The sequence below is a fragment of the Alternaria alternata genome (assembly GCF_001642055.1).
Source record: "Alternaria alternata strain SRC1lrK2f unplaced genomic scaffold CC77scaffold_4, whole genome shotgun sequence".
NCBI lineage: Eukaryota > Fungi > Ascomycota > Dothideomycetes > Pleosporales > Pleosporaceae > Alternaria > Alternaria alternata.
In genome coordinates, this window is record NW_017306193.1 from 625,289 (window position 1) to 643,294 (window position 18,006).

Consider the following 18,006-nt stretch of genomic DNA (forward strand, 5'->3'; position numbering starts at 1 on the left):
TGTTGGACGCGATCTCGGAGCGCTGCCGCTACTTGGTGGGGGAAGAAGCATGCCGGGCCTGCCGCCGAAAAATCCCGTGCTTTGAGTGACATGCAAGGCGGGTCATCCCTAAACAGAATTATCAGATGAAGTCTACCCCTGACATGATCGCAGGTGGCTGGTAGCCCAGCCCTACAGGAACAACTAGGTATGCACGCTGCATATCCCTCTGTCTATCACCAGACCGTTTAGCGCAAGCTCACATGCCCCTACCCAACGACTGGGCATATCTTATAAACTTATTCACATGCGCTTTCCATGACCGTTTGAACAAAAACTCGTCGCGCTGCCATTCTGGTGCGTAGAAATATAGCAAGGCGGGCCATCTATGACCATGCCAAGACCCTAATTTAGTTCTACGCTCCTACCATGTCTTCCATGTCGCGCATGGGTAGCTCTGACATCAACAACGCTGCACGTCCACTTCAATATCGCCTTTATGGCATCTTTTTTCATCACAACCCGCAGTCGCGTACTCGTCGCGAGACCGTCCCCTTCGCTTGTGTGCAGATGAATTGCTTTTGAGCACTGCAATACCGAAATCGCATTGAATCACGCCAGGCGCGCGCCACAATGCCCCGTTATCATGACGATGACAGCTCTGAGAGCCAGCCCCTTCTGGACTCAGAGGAAAGTGAGATCGAGGACGAACCGTCTGTCCGTCACAGTACGCAATGGGAAAGACACGTAGAGCCATCGCTGGCGACCGTCCAACCTCAAGCCTTTGATGCTCCTACTGTCTTTCGTCAACGGTTCATCCGCCAAATCCTAGGCTTGAACCCTTTTAAGACTTCCTACTTTACTTTGTACAGACAACTGGACGATGCTGGGTCGAAAATCATTCTCGTGTTGGGTATCGTCACTGCGGTTTTGGCTGGGCTGCCGCTTCCATTGATAGGCGTCGTCCTGGGTCGCATTATTAACAACTTCCCACCTCATCCAGATGAGTTGAAGCATCTGTTGTTCCGTCTTATGTCAGTCGCAGTCGGTTATTTCGTCGTTACCTGGGCCTGGGCTGTTTGCTGGGCTGTTATAGGAGAACGCGTGAGTAGAAAAACCAGAGAAAGACTTCTGCATCGTGCGCTGGGGATGGATATGACCTACTACGGTGCGTACATGCCCGAAACTTGCCTTGCGTAGATCGCATATTGACTTGAGATGCCTACTGCAGACACGGTCTCACCTGATCTGTCTAGCATTCTTACAGAGAAGACGCAAACCATCCAACTTGGCACCTCGGAGAAGGTGGGCCTTTTCATCGCATCAATAAGTTATTTTATCTCTGCGTTCACTGTAGGATTCATGCTCAATGCGAGATTGACTGGAGTAATGTAATAATCATCTTCGCCGAGCCAAGGAAAAGTCATTAATATAGCCAGGTTCGTCACCGTGATACCTTCCATGGCATTCGTTGTTATCTACGGCACTAAGCAGGTTTCCGATCTATCCAAACAGGCCACAGTTTACACCGAGAAAGCTGCCTCCGTCGCTGAAAGTGCAATCCGTGCAGTCCAAATTGTACAGGCTTTTGGCCTCTTCGAGCAGCTAAGCGAGGAACATGTTCATCATCTGCGGTCAGCATTGAGAATCGGAATCAGAAAGAGTGTTGCAGGTGCTGTCATGCTTGGTTCGGTGTATTTCGTGGCATACGCAACGAATGCACTCGCTTTCTGGTATGGCGACCGCTTACGAGATGGTAGCGCAGAAGCTGGCACAATTTATGCGGTCGTCTTTCTCATACTAGATGCTTCTTTCGTCGTTGGATCGTTTGGTCCATTCATTCAGACATTTGCTATGGCTGCTGCTGCAGGAGCTGCCGTACTGGACGTTCTAGACCATCCGACATCCGATATAGATGTGTACTCTCCAAAAGGAAAGCCAGCGGAAAGTGTACACTTCGAGAAAGACCTAGTCCTTTCATTCGTCTCGTTCGTGTATCCTGCTCGACCTACTGTCCGGATCTTAGACAGTATTGATCTACGCATAAAGTCCGGGCAAGTTACCGGTCTTGTTGGACCGTCCGGCTCGGGAAAGGTAAGCATAATTCTTTGGGAGACGTAGTCTTGTTACTAATGTGCCCGTTTTCTAGTCCACTATCGCATCCCTACTTTTGAGGCTCTACGATCCAACCTACGGCCACATATATCTCGGCAATGATAATCTGAAGTCATTCAATGTTCACAGTCTACGTTCACACATCGCGCTGGTCACACAGAATCCTGTCCTTTTCACTGGGACGATACTAGATAATATCAAGCATGGTATACCAAGTCGAGAAAGAGAGCAATTGACCGAGGACGAGATACTTGTGCGGTGCAAGGCTGCAGCGACGGAGGCATACTGCGATTTTCTAGACCGTCTTCCGGAAGGCATACATACGAAGATCAGCTCTGGGCCTCAATCTCAACTGTCCGGCGGTCAGAAGCAGCGCATAACGCTCGCGCGTGCGCTAGTGGGGAACCCATCGCTTCTTCTCTTGGACGAATTTACAAGCGCCATGGACGGTACGAGCGAAGCAATCGTACTGGAAAACTTACGTCGTTCTTCTGCGAGCGCCGCTCGAACTACTGTTATCATTGCACATCGCCTGGCGACTGTGCGAGATGCCGATCGCATCGTCGTTATGAAGGACGGAAGTGTAGAAGAAGATGGGCGCCATCAGGATCTTCTTAAGAAGAACGGTGTCTACGCGGAACTTATTAGAGCACAACAATTCGAGAAGGGACAACCGTCCGCAGCCTCATCGATTCGGTCAACCACTCGCTCATCGCACAAAGAGCGTGAAGATTCTTCGAGTGAATCAAACGACACGATTCAATCAACTCCGAAGTCGCAAGGCGATGCGCCTAAGATGAGTGCGCTGACGTTGATTGGAAGATCATTAGCACTAAGCCGCCGTGAAACACCTGCCATAATTGTCGGCTTGGTTTCTTCCATCTTCAGTGGTGCAGTCATCATTGGCGAGGCGCTCATATTCGGAAACTTGGTCGAGCTTCTGAACGACACAACTGGAGCGGACGATGTCACCAGTAAAATCGCGTTCTACTGTTTGCTCTTCTTCGGTTTGGCCATTGTCGCTCTGACTTCCCATTCCTTTGGCAAAACTGCATTCGGCATGGTCTCAGAAAACCTCACTCTGCGAGTCAGAGATCTTTCCTTCCGGACGATCCTGCAGCAGGACATTGCCTGGTTTTCTCAGCCTGGTCACTCCCACCATGCCTTGATGTCGCGTCTGAACTCGGACAGTGGCAGTATCAGTGGGCTCTCTGGAGTTATACTCGGAACCGTCTTCTCAATTGCGACGTCTGTTCTTGGTGGCATTGTGCTGGCCCACATAGTAGCATGGAAGATTGCTATAGTGCTGCTGGCAGCCGTCCCTGTCATGCTCTTGGCTGGCTTCTTGCGCCTTCGTATCTTGGCTATGGCAGAAGAACATCACCAAACGGCGTACAACGACGCAGCAGCTCTTGCTTCGGAGGCGACATCTTCCATGCAAATCGTTGCAGTTTTTGGACTTGAATCTCATTTTCTCGACGGCTATCGAGAGGCGATCCGTAAACCGTATGAAGAACACCTCAGGTTCAGCGTGCTTGGCAACATTCTGCTCGCCTTTTCGCTCTCAATCACATATTTCGTCTACTCTTTGGCGTATTGGTGGGGGTCTAAACAAGTGCGCAACGGCAATTATAGTCAACGGGAGTTCTTCATAGTGCTACCTGCATTGCTCTTTTCCGCACAATCTGCAGGTCAACTCTTTAGCTTGGCTCCGGAAGTAACTAGGGCGAAGGCTGCTGCTCAAAGCGTCTTCTCACTACATGATGAGAAACCGACTATCATCACAGATCGGGCGCCTTTAGACTCTACCATTACTAATATATCGAACGGAGACGCCCTGTTGTCCGGCCCTTCAGCTTCATATGGTACGTTTGGTGTACGGGGCGAGCTCGAATTCCGCAACGTCAGCCTCTACTATGAGAGTCGACCAAATGTTCCCGCTTTGAACGACGTCTCATTCCAAATTCGACAGGGCGAGAACGTAGCTTTCGTCGGCCGTTCAGGTGCTGGCAAGTCAAGCACAATTCATTTGATAGAAAGATTCTTCGATCCAAATGCAGGGCAAGTCCATCTCGATGGGCAAGACATTCGACAAGAAGCTGTTCGCAACCATCGCGCTCGCCTAGCGCTCGTTGAGCAAGAGCCAGATCTTTTCCCAGGCTCAGTCAAGTTCAACATTGGTCTGGGCGCACGACCGGGCACCTCAGCCAGTGACGAAGACATCCAACGTGTGGCTAAGGAATGTGAGCTCCACGATTTCATCATGAGCCTACCAGAAGGCTATAACACCGAGGTCGGCTCTCATGGATCAAAACTTTCAGGGGGTCAGCGTCAACGCCTTGCTATCGCTCGAGCTCTGATACGCGATCCTGAAATACTGCTTCTTGATGAAGCAACATCTCAACTGGATGCCAATACCGAACGGGAAATCCGAAGAGCAATTGCCGCTGCTTCTAAAGGCCGAACTACAATTATGATCGCACATCGGTTAGCAAGCGTACAGCACGCAGACCGTATCTTTGTGTTCGACACTGGGCGTATCGTTGAGCAGGGCCGACATGACGAGCTTGTGGCTATGGGGGGAATATACGCCGCCATGGTAGCCACGCAAGAGTTGGATTAAACATCATTCACGATTCCTTTCCGGATTTGCATTATGCAACATTGGCGGTCCATGTTGGTTGCTTCCCTTATGCAATCAATGCACTGTATCATATGCATGTATTTGTATGTTCACTTTTCGACCAGCTATAGATATGGTACTCGCATGGCAAGGCGCACGCAACAATTTCTTTACCAGTATCATCACAGTCCTTTTCATAATTAATACTTAATTTATCAACTACGATACACAAGTACCTCCTGCCTTCTTCGCCATGGTGCTTCCTATTCAGTCTACCGCGCCGCCATTGCATGCTAGTGGCATATCATATGCACCAGATGTGGGCTATGATGATGAATGCCCGGGTCGAGCCAGGATTGTGTAGCGACGATGTTCATATAAGCCCGATTTTTACATAATGGTGTAATTGATACTAACGCAGCAACTTGTTCCTACAAAACTAAGCCATCGTACTCCTTCTATCTTGTTGTCACTGAGTGCACACAGAACTGCTAGGGCGATACCAAGAAAGGGTCTTGAAGCGCCTCGTTCGTCATTAACCTACATTACCTGCGCTAATACGACCTGCTTTTGGGTGATCGGCGGCAGCGGCGTGCTAACCGAGCCTAGTAACAACGCCGAGACATGCAGTCAGATGGTGGTGTTGTTGGGCATGGACCAGTAAGACCGAGGCCGCTCCGAACTCGCAGGAAATCTCTTCATCTAATCTGATGGATTGATCCATTTCCATCTGATAATTTCTACTCCGCCAAGCTGATACTTTACCCACGACCCCACGGAGACTAAACTTATTCGAACCAGCCGATGCGATTTGAGGACAAGTGTAGCGGGGCCATGCCTGAAAATTTTGCCTCCGTCATGCGTTCCATGGGCGCCAGGTGAGCTTTTTGCTCGACGGCCTGAGCTCCGTCATCTTATCAGATGGCGCGTCCGTAGATCAGTGACATGGGGATTGTGCTACTATCATTTGGTTAGCGAACCAGGTGGTGACACCAGGTTGGAACGGACCGTCAGGGTCTACTCTTACGAAGTGACATCGGACCATTCTCTGACGAGCGTGGCAGCGGTCCTCGATCGACATGGATGAGCTATACGCAAGAACGGATCCTGGGCACGGATATGGTCCAGGTACAAGTCGTGGGCCTCGTAAACTTTTTCCATAACCTGGAGACGGCGACTGTACGAATATCCAGCGATTGAAGTCTCTTGCGATTTCCAAGTAAAGGATTGATTAGGTATGTTGGCACCTGCCAGTCCACTCGTGTTGTTCATTCGCGTCTAGTGTAGACGTCATTGGTTTTATCACATGAATCCGCTGACTTTCGGCTATGCGCGTACAGTTTTGCGGATTAAGCTCCTTCACGGCCGATTGTTCAGTCCAAAAGTTCCCTCTGGAGCGTCAGTAAAACCCGTCAGCGTACGTGTTTCTGGAGTCTATGAAGCAAAGCGACGCATGTTATATCGCGCCTGTTGTATTGACGATACTAACGACGCTGTGCTTTTCGTAGTGACACCTGCTGTTCATTTACGCAAACATGAGTCCCCACGCGGAAATGTCGTCGACCACATCCGAAGGACCGGCCCCAGCCGTGCAACGAGCGTTCAATGGTATCTTGAGCGAGAACTTTGAAGAGAGCCAGCTTCCCACATTTGAGAACCGATCACACCTCCGATACACCCCAGAAGATGAATTACACGACCTGATCTGTGTCGGTTTTGGACCAGCTTCACTAGCTATTGGCGTAGCCCTGCATGATGCTTTGGATGGAACAGACCCTTCCCTTGTAGATGTTCCAGGTCTGCAGAGCAGATCACCAAAAGTCGCTTTTCTCGAGAAGCAGTCGCAATTCGCATGGCACGCTGGTATGCTCCTACCAGGAGCCAAGATGCAGATTACTTTCATGAAAGACATGGCTACCATGCGCAACCCGAGGAGCGAATTCACCTTCATTAACTACCTGCATCAGAAGGATCGTTTGGTGGAGTTTGCCAATCTCAACACCTTCCTACCAGCTCGTGTAGAGTACGAGGACTATATGAAGTGGTGCGCTAGCTGGTTTGAGGACGTTGTAGCGTATAGCCAGGAAGTCGTCAAGATCATGCCAGAGAAGTCACCAAATGGCGAGATTACTACATTCACCGTGGTTTCGCGTAACCATTTGACAGGCCGCACCGAGTCGCGGAGAACCAAACACGTAGTTGTCGCTGCGGGTGGAAGGCCCAACATCCCCGCGCCGTTCCCCACGAACCACCCCAGAGTGATCCACTCGTCGAAGTTCTCGTTCATGTCAAAAGAGCTCCTGAAAGACCACAACGCACCGTACAGCGTAGCAGTGATTGGCAACGGCCAGAGTGCCGCTGAAATCTTCGACTTCCTACACGCAAACTATCCGAACGCACGAACACGAATGCTGATCAAGGGAGGAGCGCTGCGACCAAGTGACGACTCGCCGTTGTAAGTGACGGCCACCAGCTACAGTGTTTGCCTGCTAACCATGCCAGTGTCAACGAGATCTTCAACCCTTCGCGAACAGACTGCACATTCAACCGCGCGCCCAAGCTCCGGGCAACTACGCTCATCGAAGACAAGGGCACCAACTACGGCGTCGTTCGCCTCCCTCTCCTCGAGCACATCTACGAAACGCTCTACCTACAACGCATTCGTCATGGCAACTCGGCTGCCGAGGAAGAGAACTGGCCGCACCGTATAATGCCATACCGTCGCGTCATTGACGTGACTGACTCGCCGGTTCGGCAGGGTGGTGTGCGTTTGCAGGTACAAGACACTAGCCCCTTGTATTTCTCCGAGTGTGCGGGTGGGCAAGAAAGGCAGGAGACGCTGGACGTCGATGCCGTCTTTGTAGCAACAGGCTATTACAGAGACCTACACGAGACGCTGCTCAAGGATGCGCGACACTTGATGCCCGGCGGAGAGCTCGAGGGCGCCAAGTGGCAGGTTCAAAGGGACTACAAGATCAACTTCACAGAGAAGAGCGTTGGCGAAGATGCTGGTGTCTGGTTGCAAGGCTGCTGTGAAACGACGCATGGTGTAAGTTGTGCTCCATGTCACTGTTGGAGACGAGACGTGCTAACGACGATGACAGCTGAGCGACACGCTTCTTTCGGTGCTTGCGACAAGGGGAGGTGAGATGGTGAGGAGCATCTTTGAGAAGCCAGCCAAGTGGGACAATGGCGATGTCCTGGGAGGGTACGAGATGCGCGAGTGATGTGCAGGCATGGCTCGTGCTTTTAAAAACTGTACATAGGTAATCTTCTACTTTTCTTGCTTCGACTGCTACTATGACGTCTTTGACCATGCCCACTCGCTTATCCGTCAGCCGCTTGAATTGCAAATCGCACTCCTGCATTGCGTGTTGTGCGCGGTGGAGAAGGCGAGCATAAAAAAGCAACGCTTGTTTGGACTTGATATCAGAGCCTAAGTAGCATTCAGGGTCGCGCCTTCCTGTTTGAGGACCCTGAAAGCGGACGCGGCCCAACAGCGAGCAGTGCAGCACAGCGTAATTCTGGCGGGCGGGTGTGGTGCAGCTGGGGCAGGAAGGGTCGAGGAGCAAACGGCAGCCAGCAAGGCGCGACGAGGAGCGTGAAATGCAGCAATCACCCCACGATGATGGGCGTGAGGAGGTTGGCCGCTTTGGTCACTAGCGCAACCAAGGACAGAGCCCAATTCCATGCATGTTGCAATGGCGCCGACATCAGCGCTACGCTGACCTCAAACCCATCCTTTCCCTTCTGCCCTGTGAAGACTCGCTCGTGCGCACCAATCTGCGCGTCTGTTCCTCTGCGGCTGCTCCAGGTCCTGCTGCGAACAGCGTACAGCCGTTGACCACGTAACACACCACACCCCGCAACAGCCAGACGACGCACCCCCGTCCCCTCGAGGCTCGTACGGCCAGGCCCATAACAACAAGCGCGCTCCCCTTCACCCCCAGCCCACGCACGCCCGTTGCAATCAAGACGCGAGTGCTGCGCCGCAGTCGCTGCTTGACGGAGCTCAGCCCACCTCTCCAGCCAGCGCGTACCCTCGGCATGCAACACCCGCAGTGACGACTGATTGGCGTCTCTTCCTGCGACACAGTCGCTTTGCAACCCTCAGCACCCGCAATCTCCGGCTGCCATGGAGCCACAGTGGACGGCCTACTCAGAGGCACCGGGCAATCGGTACTCGCACAGCATGACGTCCTCTCCCCACGCCTCGAGAGACGCCAGCGTGTCTTCGCAGATCAAGCAGGACCCCTACGCAACCCCGTCACGCCAGAGTTCAATGCCGCTGCAATCGCCCAGCGGCACTGCTAGCCGCGGGCCCGACTACAACGACGGAGATGGCGATGTGCCCATGGAGGATGCATACAAGCCACGGCTGAACAGCATGGCGCGCCCACAACAGCAACAGAGGCATTCGCAGCAGTACCTGCAGCAAGAGGAAAGTGCCGCCGCACGCAGATACTCGCCTATGAACCTCTCTCCTACCTCACCCTACTCGGCCGGCGCACAGCAGGCTGGCCAGAACTACACCAGCTTTACCCCTCAGGCCCAAGCGCAGAGTCAAGGCAACCGGCAGAGCCCGACGCGCAACAATCCCTACATGTCGCCGCCCAACAACAACAACTACTACTCTCCGCCGTGTACGTCCATCTTGTGCTTTGGTTTACCCCCGTCTTAGCGCTGCGATACTGACTAGCATTGCTTTAGCCTCCCGACCGCATGCGCCTCAACTGCCGCCCATACAGTCAAACATGAGCCCAGAGAGTTTCTACCCGCAATCTGCCACGGCGCAGCTAAACGCAGTCTACAACAGAGACGCTCGATCGCCGCGCGCATCTGCTAACTCGAACCCTCCTCCACAACTCCCTCCTATGGGACGAGGCCCGGTGCCAAAATTCGAAAAGTGTGTCAACACTGCCGACTTGCAACCCAAGATCAATGCCCAGCCGCCTTTTCGTCGCGCCAATCCAGAGGGCGGATTTATTAGCGTAGGTTGAGCAGTCTGCTATAGGAACCATGTGCTGATAGTGATATTTAGCCTCTGCAAGCCCTCACTGCACATTTGCCCATGACATACAAGCTGTGCAATGGCGGCTTCAACTACCAGTCATCACGCAATCCTCGCCGAGTACTCACGAAACCGAGCAAGGGTGTCAAGAACGATGGCTATGACAACGAGGACAGCGATTATATTCTCTACGTGAACGACATCCTGGGATCGGAAGAATCTGGGCACAAGAACCGCTATCTGATTCTGGATGTGTTGGGTCAGGGTACCTTCGGACAGGTCGTCAAGTGCCAGAATTTGAAGACACAGGAGGTTGTCGCAGTAAAGGTCATCAAGAACCGGACAGCATACTTCAACCAGAGTATGATGGAGGTGTCTGTGCTTGATCTGGTGAGTGTCCCATGACAAGCAAGTATAGGCAAGACTAACGTGACGCAGTTGAATAAACAAATGGACAAGAATGACGACCATCATCTTCTGCGACTCAAGGACACATTCATCCACAGGCAACATCTGTGTCTGGTGTTTGAGCTGTTGAGCGTCAATCTGTACGAGCTAATCAAACAAAACCAGTTCCGTGGATTGTCTACCACGCTGGTCCGCGTGTTCGCACAGCAGCTAATTAACGGTCTGGCATTGCTTGGGAAGGCGAAGCTGATACATTGCGACTTGAAGCCCGAGAACATTCTTCTGAAGAAGTAGGTAACCAATTTGGTGGTGACGTGCATACGCTGACCCAGTGATAGCCTTGAGAGTCCAATCATCAAGATCATCGACTTCGGCTCCGCATGCGACGAACGTCAGACTGTGTACACGTACATCCAATCGCGATTCTACCGATCCCCCGAAGTCCTGCTGGGTCTACCATACTCGGCGGCAATTGACATGTGGTCACTGGGTTGCATTGTAGTCGAGTTGTTCCTCGGCTTACCTCTATTTCCTGGCTCGTCTGAGTACAACCAAGTGTCAAGGATAACAGAGATGCTTGGGCTGCCCCCTCATTGGATGCTCGAAATGGGCAAGCAGTCAGGCGAATTCTACGAAAAGTCGCAGGATGAGTACGGTCGTAAGCAGTACCGACTTAAGTCGATGGACCAGTATTCACGGGAGCACGGCACAAAGGAACAACCCAGCAAGAAATATTTCTCTGCTACGACCCTGCCAGACATTATCAAAAACTACCCCATGCCGCGGAAGAACATGAAACCCAACGAGATCGAGCGAGGTAAGCAAGCACATCAACCAAGTTGCTGTCACAACTAACGATTGATAGAAATGTCCAACCGAGCCGCCTTCATCGACTTTGCTCAAGGACTGCTGAACCTCAACCCTCTAGAACGTTGGACCCCTGCACAAGCCAAGTTGCATCCTTTCATCACTCAGGCCAAGTTCACTGGGCCGTTCGTACCCCCAATGACTCTCAAGTCCGGCTCGAGCAGATCCCCAGCACCTGGCGTTCAGGAGCAACAGCGATATGAGGGCATGAGCAGACAGCGTCAGCAGCAACAACAGCAGGCCGTTGCGCAGCAGCAACAAGCCCAAGCGGCCCAACACGCTGCGTATGCGAACATGCAGATGAACCAGTACGCCGCTGCACAAAGTCCGCAGGCTCAGCAAAATCCCTACAACATGTACCCTCCAAACCATCAGGGCGCCCCTCCGCCTTACCCTGCTCAAGCAGCACAATATGGCCAGCCGATGAATATGATGCAGCCACAACAGCCGCGGCAGTACAACCAGCCTCAGAACCTGTATGCCCAAGCTACGACCCGCGCAGGACGGCAACGAGCAACCACGATGGATCAGCAGCAGTCGGGACAATCAGGGATCCCACCCGCGCTCCAGAGGGTCATGAGTCATCTGGATCCAAATGCGCCCGTCCGTTTGCAACCGTCACCAGCATACTACCCGCCGCCGCCTGATGGCGCCCCTGAAAGCGCGAGCAGTGCCGCTAGGAGAAGAGGGTCGCGAGCAGGCAACTCGAACCGTAACCAGAACTTTGTACGAAATTTGGAAGACCGGACTCTTGAAGAAGGTTTCATGGGTCAGAATCATTGGCAGTGAGGGGACGGCTCCAATGAGTAGTTCTCATATCACGAAAACAACGCTTTGCACGGCGTGGAGATCCGATGGTGGATGAGTCGCGGCGTTCTGAGTTCTCCTTGATGCCCATTTTCCTCATGGTGCTTCCGTCAGTATCGTCGTTTGAGACATGGATAAGCAACATCATGCTACCAACGGGTGGAGCCAAACTCGGATGACCGCGCAGGCCGCATATCGTTCATACGGTCTGCTCAAATCGTAGTATGCCCTGTTGATACTCAGCGCCTTCACCTGGCTTTAGACGGGGCTCTCTGCTGTGTCAGATTGATGACTCTACGACATGCGCTGTGATTCGTCGAGCGAGGTAAGCTGGACCTTGATTGGATGATACAGAGCAGGACGGATCAGATGCATGTTCAACAGCATGACTGGTATCGCCAGATGTCGAGCCATGACTCAAAAGCGCTCAGCAATCGGGGCAGTGGTGTATGGCAGCACGTGTACTTTTAGAAGCATTCTCATAAACCCTTTGGCTGTGTTTTCGTAGCCACGAATATGCGCGTTGAGCTTTTATCATTATGGCTTGTGTGACAGAGATGTCAAAAGTGAGATGAAATCGGACTGGGACAAGCTTGAAGTACGTAGTTCGGCCAAGGACGAAAATTAAGTCAATAGATATTGGGAACTCTCAGTGAATGCCTGGTGAGCATTGATCATTGCATCATCTCAACATGGAACTGGCGTTGGCGCACCTCAGTGGTAGCGTGCGACTGGGGTGAATGTGTTCGCGTCTGTTTAGGGTTAGGCGCGGGGCACACAGTCATGGCTTGGCGCCTGCTCGAAATTCGGTTGCGGAAAGTTCAAACAAGGCGGCAGTAACTCTGGTCAACCCACACCGGCGCCTGCCACATATATTGCCTCCGACCCCTCCGGCAAATCCCAACTCTCGAGAACCGCAATCATGGCGTCCCGTTTCTTTGCCGCCAGCGACAGCTCCTCGGAAGAGTCCAGCGAGGAGGAACTCTACTCCAACGACGAGGAGTCTGAACAGGAAGACAGCGACAAGGATTCCGATGATGAGTCCGATGACGACGACTCCGACTCCGACTCGGGTTCGGAAACTGGTGCCAACCGCTTCTTGAAGGACGCTTCCAGCGACAGCGAGAGCGACGACGAGGATGTGAACAAGGTGCTGAAGAGTGCCAAGGACAAGCGCTTCGACGAGTTGGAGGCAACCATTAGGCTCATTGAGAATGCGCAAAAGATCAGCGACTGGGCTGTCATTTCCGAACGTATGTTCACTTCAGAAATAGCCCTGGAGGGCGGCATGAGCCATGGTGGCGGGGTACACGAACATTGCTAACATTATGGTTATACAGAGTTCGACAAGCTCATCCGCCAGGTGCCAACCCTTACCAAGCAGAACGATGGCAAGATCCCCAAGCTCTACATTCAGGCCGTCGCCGACCTCGAGACGGCTGTAGTTGAGACACACGAGAAGCAGAAGGTCACTCCCAAGAAGATGAACGCTGTCAACGGTCGTGGGTTCAACGCTGTCCGTCAAAAGATCAAGAAGCACAACCGCGACTACGAGAAGGACATCAACGCATACCGGGAGAACAAGGAGGAATTCATGCGCGAGGAGGAGGAGATTGTTCAGGCACCCAAGGAAAAGAAGAAGAAGAACAAGATCCCTCAACTCGGTACCGACGTCGTTGAGGAGGCGACCGACGATGGCTTCATCACAGTCGGAGCTGGTGGCAAGGCTGTCCTATACACCGCTGAGGGTATCCTCAAACACTTGCGTGCTATTGTCGAGCAGCGCGGTCGCAAGAACTCGGACAAGCTGGAGCACATCCGGACACTGGAGAAGTTGTTCGACGTAGCCGTCAACGACTACCAGAAGGTCCGCGTTCTCTTGACCCTTATCTCGACGCGCTTCGATTTGACCTCCGGTACTGCCAGCCACATGCATCAGGAGCAGTGGAAGCTGTGAGTATTTCCGACCCGTTACATGGCCGCTAATTGCTAACAATGCCTAGTGCGGACCAAGAATTCGGAAAGCTCCTCCAGATCCTCGAGGACAGCAACGAGATTGTTGTCATTGAGAACGCCGAGGAGTGGGAGGACGACGAGAAGCTGCCCACTATCACACCTGGCGAGATCTTCCGCATCCCAGGAAGCATCGTTTCCTTTGTTGAGAGGCTTGACGACGAACTTACTCGCTCGCTGCAGCACATCGACCCACACACTTCCGAGTACATCGAACGGTTGACCGACGAGGCCCTTCTGTACGCTCAGCTCGTACGCACATTGGTATACGTTGAGAGCATGAAGAAGAACCCAAGCCTAGAACTTCCACAAGAACCACTGAACCGCATCGTTATGCGGAGATTGGAACACGTCTACTTCAAGGTATGCGAATGTTCTACCCTTTTGTATCCGTTCATGCTAACATGCACAGCCCTCGCAAGTCATCACGATCCTCGAGAACAACGTTTGGAAGGCAATTCCAGAGAGCCTTGACTCTGAGATTACCCCCCGCGCCATCTCCAACGACACCGCCTCTCTCGTACAAACCCTATGCACATACCTGTTCCAGAACAGCGAGGGCATCATTCGCGCTCGCGCCATGTTGTGCCAGATTTACTTCTTGTCTCTTCACGACCAGTACTACAAGGCTCGCGACATGATGCTCATGTCTCACTTGCAAGAGACTATCAGCAACTTCGACGTCAACACACAAATCTTGTTCAACCGTGCGCTGGTTCAGGTCGGCCTTTGCGCTTTCCGCGCCGGTCTCGTCTACGAAGCACAAACTTCGCTACAAGAGATCTGCGGTAGCAACAGGCAGAAGGAGTTGCTCGCACAAGGTCTGCAGATGCAGCGGTACTCCCAGATCTCGCCCGAGCAAGAGCGTCTTGAGCGTCAACGACAACTTCCCTTCCACATGCACATCAACCTTGAGCTGCTAGAGTGCGTCTACTTGACTTGCTCTATGTTGCTTGAGATTCCTCTCCTCGCACAACTCGGCTCATCACCAGACCTCAGGAAGCGGGTGATCAGCAAGACCTACCGCCGTCTCTTAGAGTACCATGAGCGCCAGATCTTCACTGGACCGCCTGAGAACACCCGTGACCACGTCATGCAAGCCTCGAAGGCACTGTCTGCTGGTGAATGGAAGAAGGCAGCCGAGTTCATCAACTCGATCAAGATCTGGGAGCTGATGGCCGATTCGGAGAAGATCAAGGAAATGCTGTCCTCGCAAATCCAAGAGGAGGGTCTCCGCACTTACCTCTTCACGTACGCACCTTTCTACGACACACTCTCCATTTCCACTCTAGCGGGTATGTTTGAGTTGTCAGAGCGCAAGGTTTCGGCGGTCGTCTCAAAGATGATCTCACACGAGGAACTCGCCGCTGCTCTCGACCAGGTCAACTCGGCCATCATCTTCAGGAAGGGTGTTGAGCTGTCAAGACTCCAGACGCTCGCACTGAGCTTATCAGACAAGGCGTCAGGCCTTATCGAGTCGAATGAGAAGACACTGGAGCAACGCACACAAGGTACCGCCAATGCCTTTGAGAGGCAAGGTGGACGTGGTAACCGCGGTGGCCGAGGAGGCGGCCGTGGCGGTGGTGGTCGTGGAGGAGGCGGACCAAGGGGAGGAAGGAATCAGCAGTTCACTGGTGGTGCTTTGGGACGTGCCATCCAGGCTTAGACGTACATCTCGTCTTCTGGGAGGCAACATGGGCGGCGAATACGGTTTTTGTCGGGCTGCACCTTTTGGTAGTTCCGTGGTAATGCGAATGCTTTTCAGCTAGATCATGAGTGAGAACGCAGGAATGAAAAAGTACATGGTCATATGTTCGTGTCGACCACAGCTATCATCTGGGTTCCGAGTTTTGGTTCTACGATTACCCTATGGTGCTTTTTCTTAGAATACTTGGACTTTTGAGGGAGGAGACCATACTGCCGTAGTTTTAGCACCTAAGAATGATTAAATCGATGAAGAGTAGTTCAAAACTACGTCTACTTGTCAACCAAGGGAGTGACCTTCACCGCAACAAATATCCAGATAGTCACAATGCTCGCGCGGCGTCAGCCTCGTGAGTGCAGGCAGTTTATCCTTTGATTCTACACTCCCTTTGCAAGGTTTGGATGTCGGACCTGTCGACACGAACGATGATATGCGTTTAGAACCAGCGAGTACGATAGATACAGTAATAGTATTGAAAAAAAAGAGACGAACATACTTGAAAGCATGAGAGGTACAGCATACGCAAGCAAGGCTTCCAAGATCATTTGTCTGTGGGGCATGAATTGACAAAAAAAGATGGGCGAGCCCGAAGACTCGTTACTCAGCTGTGGACGGATGGATGATCGAAATCCAGACCTCCTGCAATTTTGCCCAATTAAGATGCAAAGCAGGCGCTCTACCACTGAGCTATACGCCCTGGTGATTTGATTATGGATATTTTGAAATTTACATTATTAATATTGACGGTGTTGAGGACAAAAATGCCATGGTGGGTTGCCGAAAGGTTGCCGAATGCCGTCTGCACTGTGGGTTCTCCCCACAGAATCGACCCATTCGTTAGCTATCTTGAGCACTGAAGAACGATGCAAGAGCCTCTAGAAACCCAATAGACGAAATCAAGGGACACAGAGTTGTCCATGCCGTGAGATTTGTTGTTGCTGTTGTCAATCGACTTCCCAGCGGACTTGCCCTTAGGCCAGGGGAAACGACGGAGTTACCGGCCCGCCAAGACCCTGTCGATCCATCGCTCTGCGACACGCGACTTGGGAACTTTTGGAGGAGACTGAAGACACAATTGCATGGCAGCCGCAATTGCCTCACACTGGTGAATGATGAAGTTCCGGATAGCTACAGCATGGCACACCCTCGCTGTTCTGCTTCTGCTGGGTGGAACAGCGCAGGCGTCTTTGGGCGACAGATTGCCTGATTTCAAGGACTGTGTACAGGTACGTGTAGATGGGAGTCGGTTTCTCGACCAGAAGAGCATGTGTGACTAACAACATGTCCACAGGTCTGTAAAGAAGCCAACTGCGGCCCAGATGGCACGTCGATACGTATGCTACCCAGATTTGTTCCGAATTCCCAGTCTCATGCCTAGTACTGACAACTCGCGCAGCCTTCCACCGCCGACTCCTTCTCTGGGACTGTCCCTCGGAATGCGATTACACATGCCAACACATTGTAACTGCCCAACGCCTCGCCCGCGACCCTCCATACATGCAGCCCATCTACCAATTCCACGGCAAATGGCCTTTCTACCGCTTCATGGGCATGCAAGAGCCATTCAGCGTCATCTTCTCCCTCTTCAACTACCTTGCGCACGATTGGGGCATGTCGCAGCTCCGCGATAAGATTCCCGCCTCGTATCCGCTGCGGAAATACTACCTGTGGTTTGGATACGTGGGTCTGGCGAGCTGGACGTTCAGCATGATCTTCCACACCAGGGACTTTGGGCTTACGGAGAAGCTGGATTACTTCGCGGCTGGCGCGAATGTCCTATATGGGCTGTATTACGCGCCCATTAGGGTGTTCAGACTGGACAGGAAGGAGCCAAGGAAACAGAGCTTGCTGAGGCTCTGGACGGGGCTTTGTATCACCTTGTATACGCTTCACGTCCTGTACCTCTCGCTCTGGTCTTGGGATTATACGTACAATATGGCTGCCAATGTTGCCGTTGGCGTCGTAGCCAACTTGCTCTGGAGTGGCTTCAGTTACGTCCAGTACCAGAAGATTGGGAGGACATGGGCTGTCTGGCCTGGTCTGTGTGTTGCCTGGATCATCTTGGCTATGAGTCTAGAGTTGTTGGATTTCCCGCCTTGGAAGGGTATGATTGATGCACATAGCCTGTGGCATCTGGGCACAGTTCTGCCGACTGTTTTGTGGTACAAGTAAGTTGAATGATCATGTCGTATTCTGTAGGTAACTAGTGCTAACGATTCCCCAAGCTTCCTCGTCAGAGACGCTCAGGAAGACATTGCAGGTACGCGGCTCAAGGACTGAACGACGCAATCGCTCTCCGAAGAGACCACCATCTGCCCGTTGTGTACGGCTCCATCGCTTACCATTTTCGTCTCCAGGAAAACTGCCCACTGCTGGTTATGGTGCTGGTGCTGGTGCTTGGAAGGACAAGAACTAGTACCGTTCTCAGACGCTGAGTTGGATAACGTCTATGATTTTGTGCATTCGCATAACACGATA

The 18,006-nt window shown here is 52.4% G+C and overlaps 5 protein-coding genes across 5 annotated transcripts; all 5 read left to right on the top strand.

The window, feature by feature from the left end:
- Positions 1-309: 309 nt before the first annotated feature.
- Positions 310-4,995, top strand: CC77DRAFT_1091980 (P-loop containing nucleoside triphosphate hydrolase protein). The gene is made up of 4 exons (XM_018529609.1): positions 310-1,147; positions 1,211-1,370; positions 1,419-2,073; positions 2,129-4,995. The coding sequence occupies exons 1-4, from the start codon at positions 613-615 to the stop codon at positions 4,715-4,717; spliced, it is 3,939 nt and encodes a 1,312-aa protein (XP_018389224.1). The 5' UTR covers positions 310-612; the 3' UTR covers positions 4,718-4,995.
- Positions 4,996-6,252: 1,257 nt separating this feature from the next.
- On the top strand, positions 6,253-7,944 carry CC77DRAFT_929285 (L-ornithine 5-monooxygenase (L-ornithine N(5)-oxygenase); the record flags this gene model as incomplete). Its single annotated transcript, XM_018534096.1, has 3 exons — positions 6,253-7,172; positions 7,220-7,766; positions 7,822-7,944. 3 exons carry the CDS (start codon positions 6,253-6,255, stop codon positions 7,942-7,944), a joined length of 1,590 nt encoding a protein of 529 aa, XP_018389225.1.
- A 908-nt stretch (positions 7,945-8,852) lies between these two features.
- Positions 8,853-11,792, top strand: CC77DRAFT_1006029 (kinase-like protein; the record flags this gene model as incomplete). The annotated part of the gene is made up of 6 exons (XM_018523386.1): positions 8,853-9,360; positions 9,428-9,708; positions 9,759-10,118; positions 10,167-10,426; positions 10,475-10,953; positions 11,002-11,792. 6 exons carry the CDS (start codon positions 8,853-8,855, stop codon positions 11,790-11,792), a joined length of 2,679 nt encoding a protein of 892 aa, XP_018389226.1.
- An 885-nt stretch (positions 11,793-12,677) lies between these two features.
- On the top strand, positions 12,678-15,964 carry CC77DRAFT_1047608 (eukaryotic translation initiation factor 3 subunit C). The gene is made up of 4 exons (XM_018527499.1): positions 12,678-13,063; positions 13,151-13,763; positions 13,814-14,186; positions 14,236-15,964. The coding sequence occupies exons 1-4, from the start codon at positions 12,733-12,735 to the stop codon at positions 15,487-15,489; spliced, it is 2,571 nt and encodes an 856-aa protein (XP_018389227.1). The 5' UTR covers positions 12,678-12,732; the 3' UTR covers positions 15,490-15,964.
- Positions 15,965-16,355: 391 nt separating this feature from the next.
- CC77DRAFT_1017441 (Mn2+ homeostasis protein Per1) lies at positions 16,356-18,005 on the top strand. Its single transcript, XM_018524403.1, has 4 exons — positions 16,356-16,754; positions 16,820-16,862; positions 16,925-17,696; positions 17,754-18,005. The coding sequence occupies exons 1-4, from the start codon at positions 16,641-16,643 to the stop codon at positions 17,806-17,808; spliced, it is 984 nt and encodes a 327-aa protein (XP_018389228.1). The 5' UTR covers positions 16,356-16,640; the 3' UTR covers positions 17,809-18,005.
- The last annotated feature ends 1 nt before the right edge of the window (position 18,006 follows it).

Bases quoted from the DNA above. Each gene is read 5' to 3' on its own strand.
- CC77DRAFT_1047608 (XM_018527499.1), top strand. From the start codon at position 12,733: ATGGCGTCCCGTTTCTTTGCCGCCAGCGACAGCTCCTCGGAAGAGTCC. The intron at 13,064-13,150 runs GTATGTTCACTT...ATGGTTATACAG, and splicing joins CTGGGCTGTCATTTCCGAAC to AGTTCGACAAGCTCATCCGC. The intron at 13,764-13,813 runs GTGAGTATTTCC...AACAATGCCTAG, and splicing joins CATCAGGAGCAGTGGAAGCT to TGCGGACCAAGAATTCGGAA.
- CC77DRAFT_1091980 (XM_018529609.1), top strand. From the start codon at position 613: ATGCCCCGTTATCATGACGATGACAGCTCTGAGAGCCAGCCCCTTCTG. The intron at 1,148-1,210 runs GTGCGTACATGC...TGCCTACTGCAG, and splicing joins GATGGATATGACCTACTACG to ACACGGTCTCACCTGATCTG. The intron at 2,074-2,128 runs GTAAGCATAATT...CCCGTTTTCTAG, and splicing joins GACCGTCCGGCTCGGGAAAG to TCCACTATCGCATCCCTACT.
- CC77DRAFT_1017441 (XM_018524403.1), top strand. From the start codon at position 16,641: ATGAAGTTCCGGATAGCTACAGCATGGCACACCCTCGCTGTTCTGCTT. The intron at 16,863-16,924 runs GTATGCTACCCA...CAACTCGCGCAG, and splicing joins CCCAGATGGCACGTCGATAC to CCTTCCACCGCCGACTCCTT. The intron at 17,697-17,753 runs GTAAGTTGAATG...CGATTCCCCAAG, and splicing joins CCGACTGTTTTGTGGTACAA to CTTCCTCGTCAGAGACGCTC.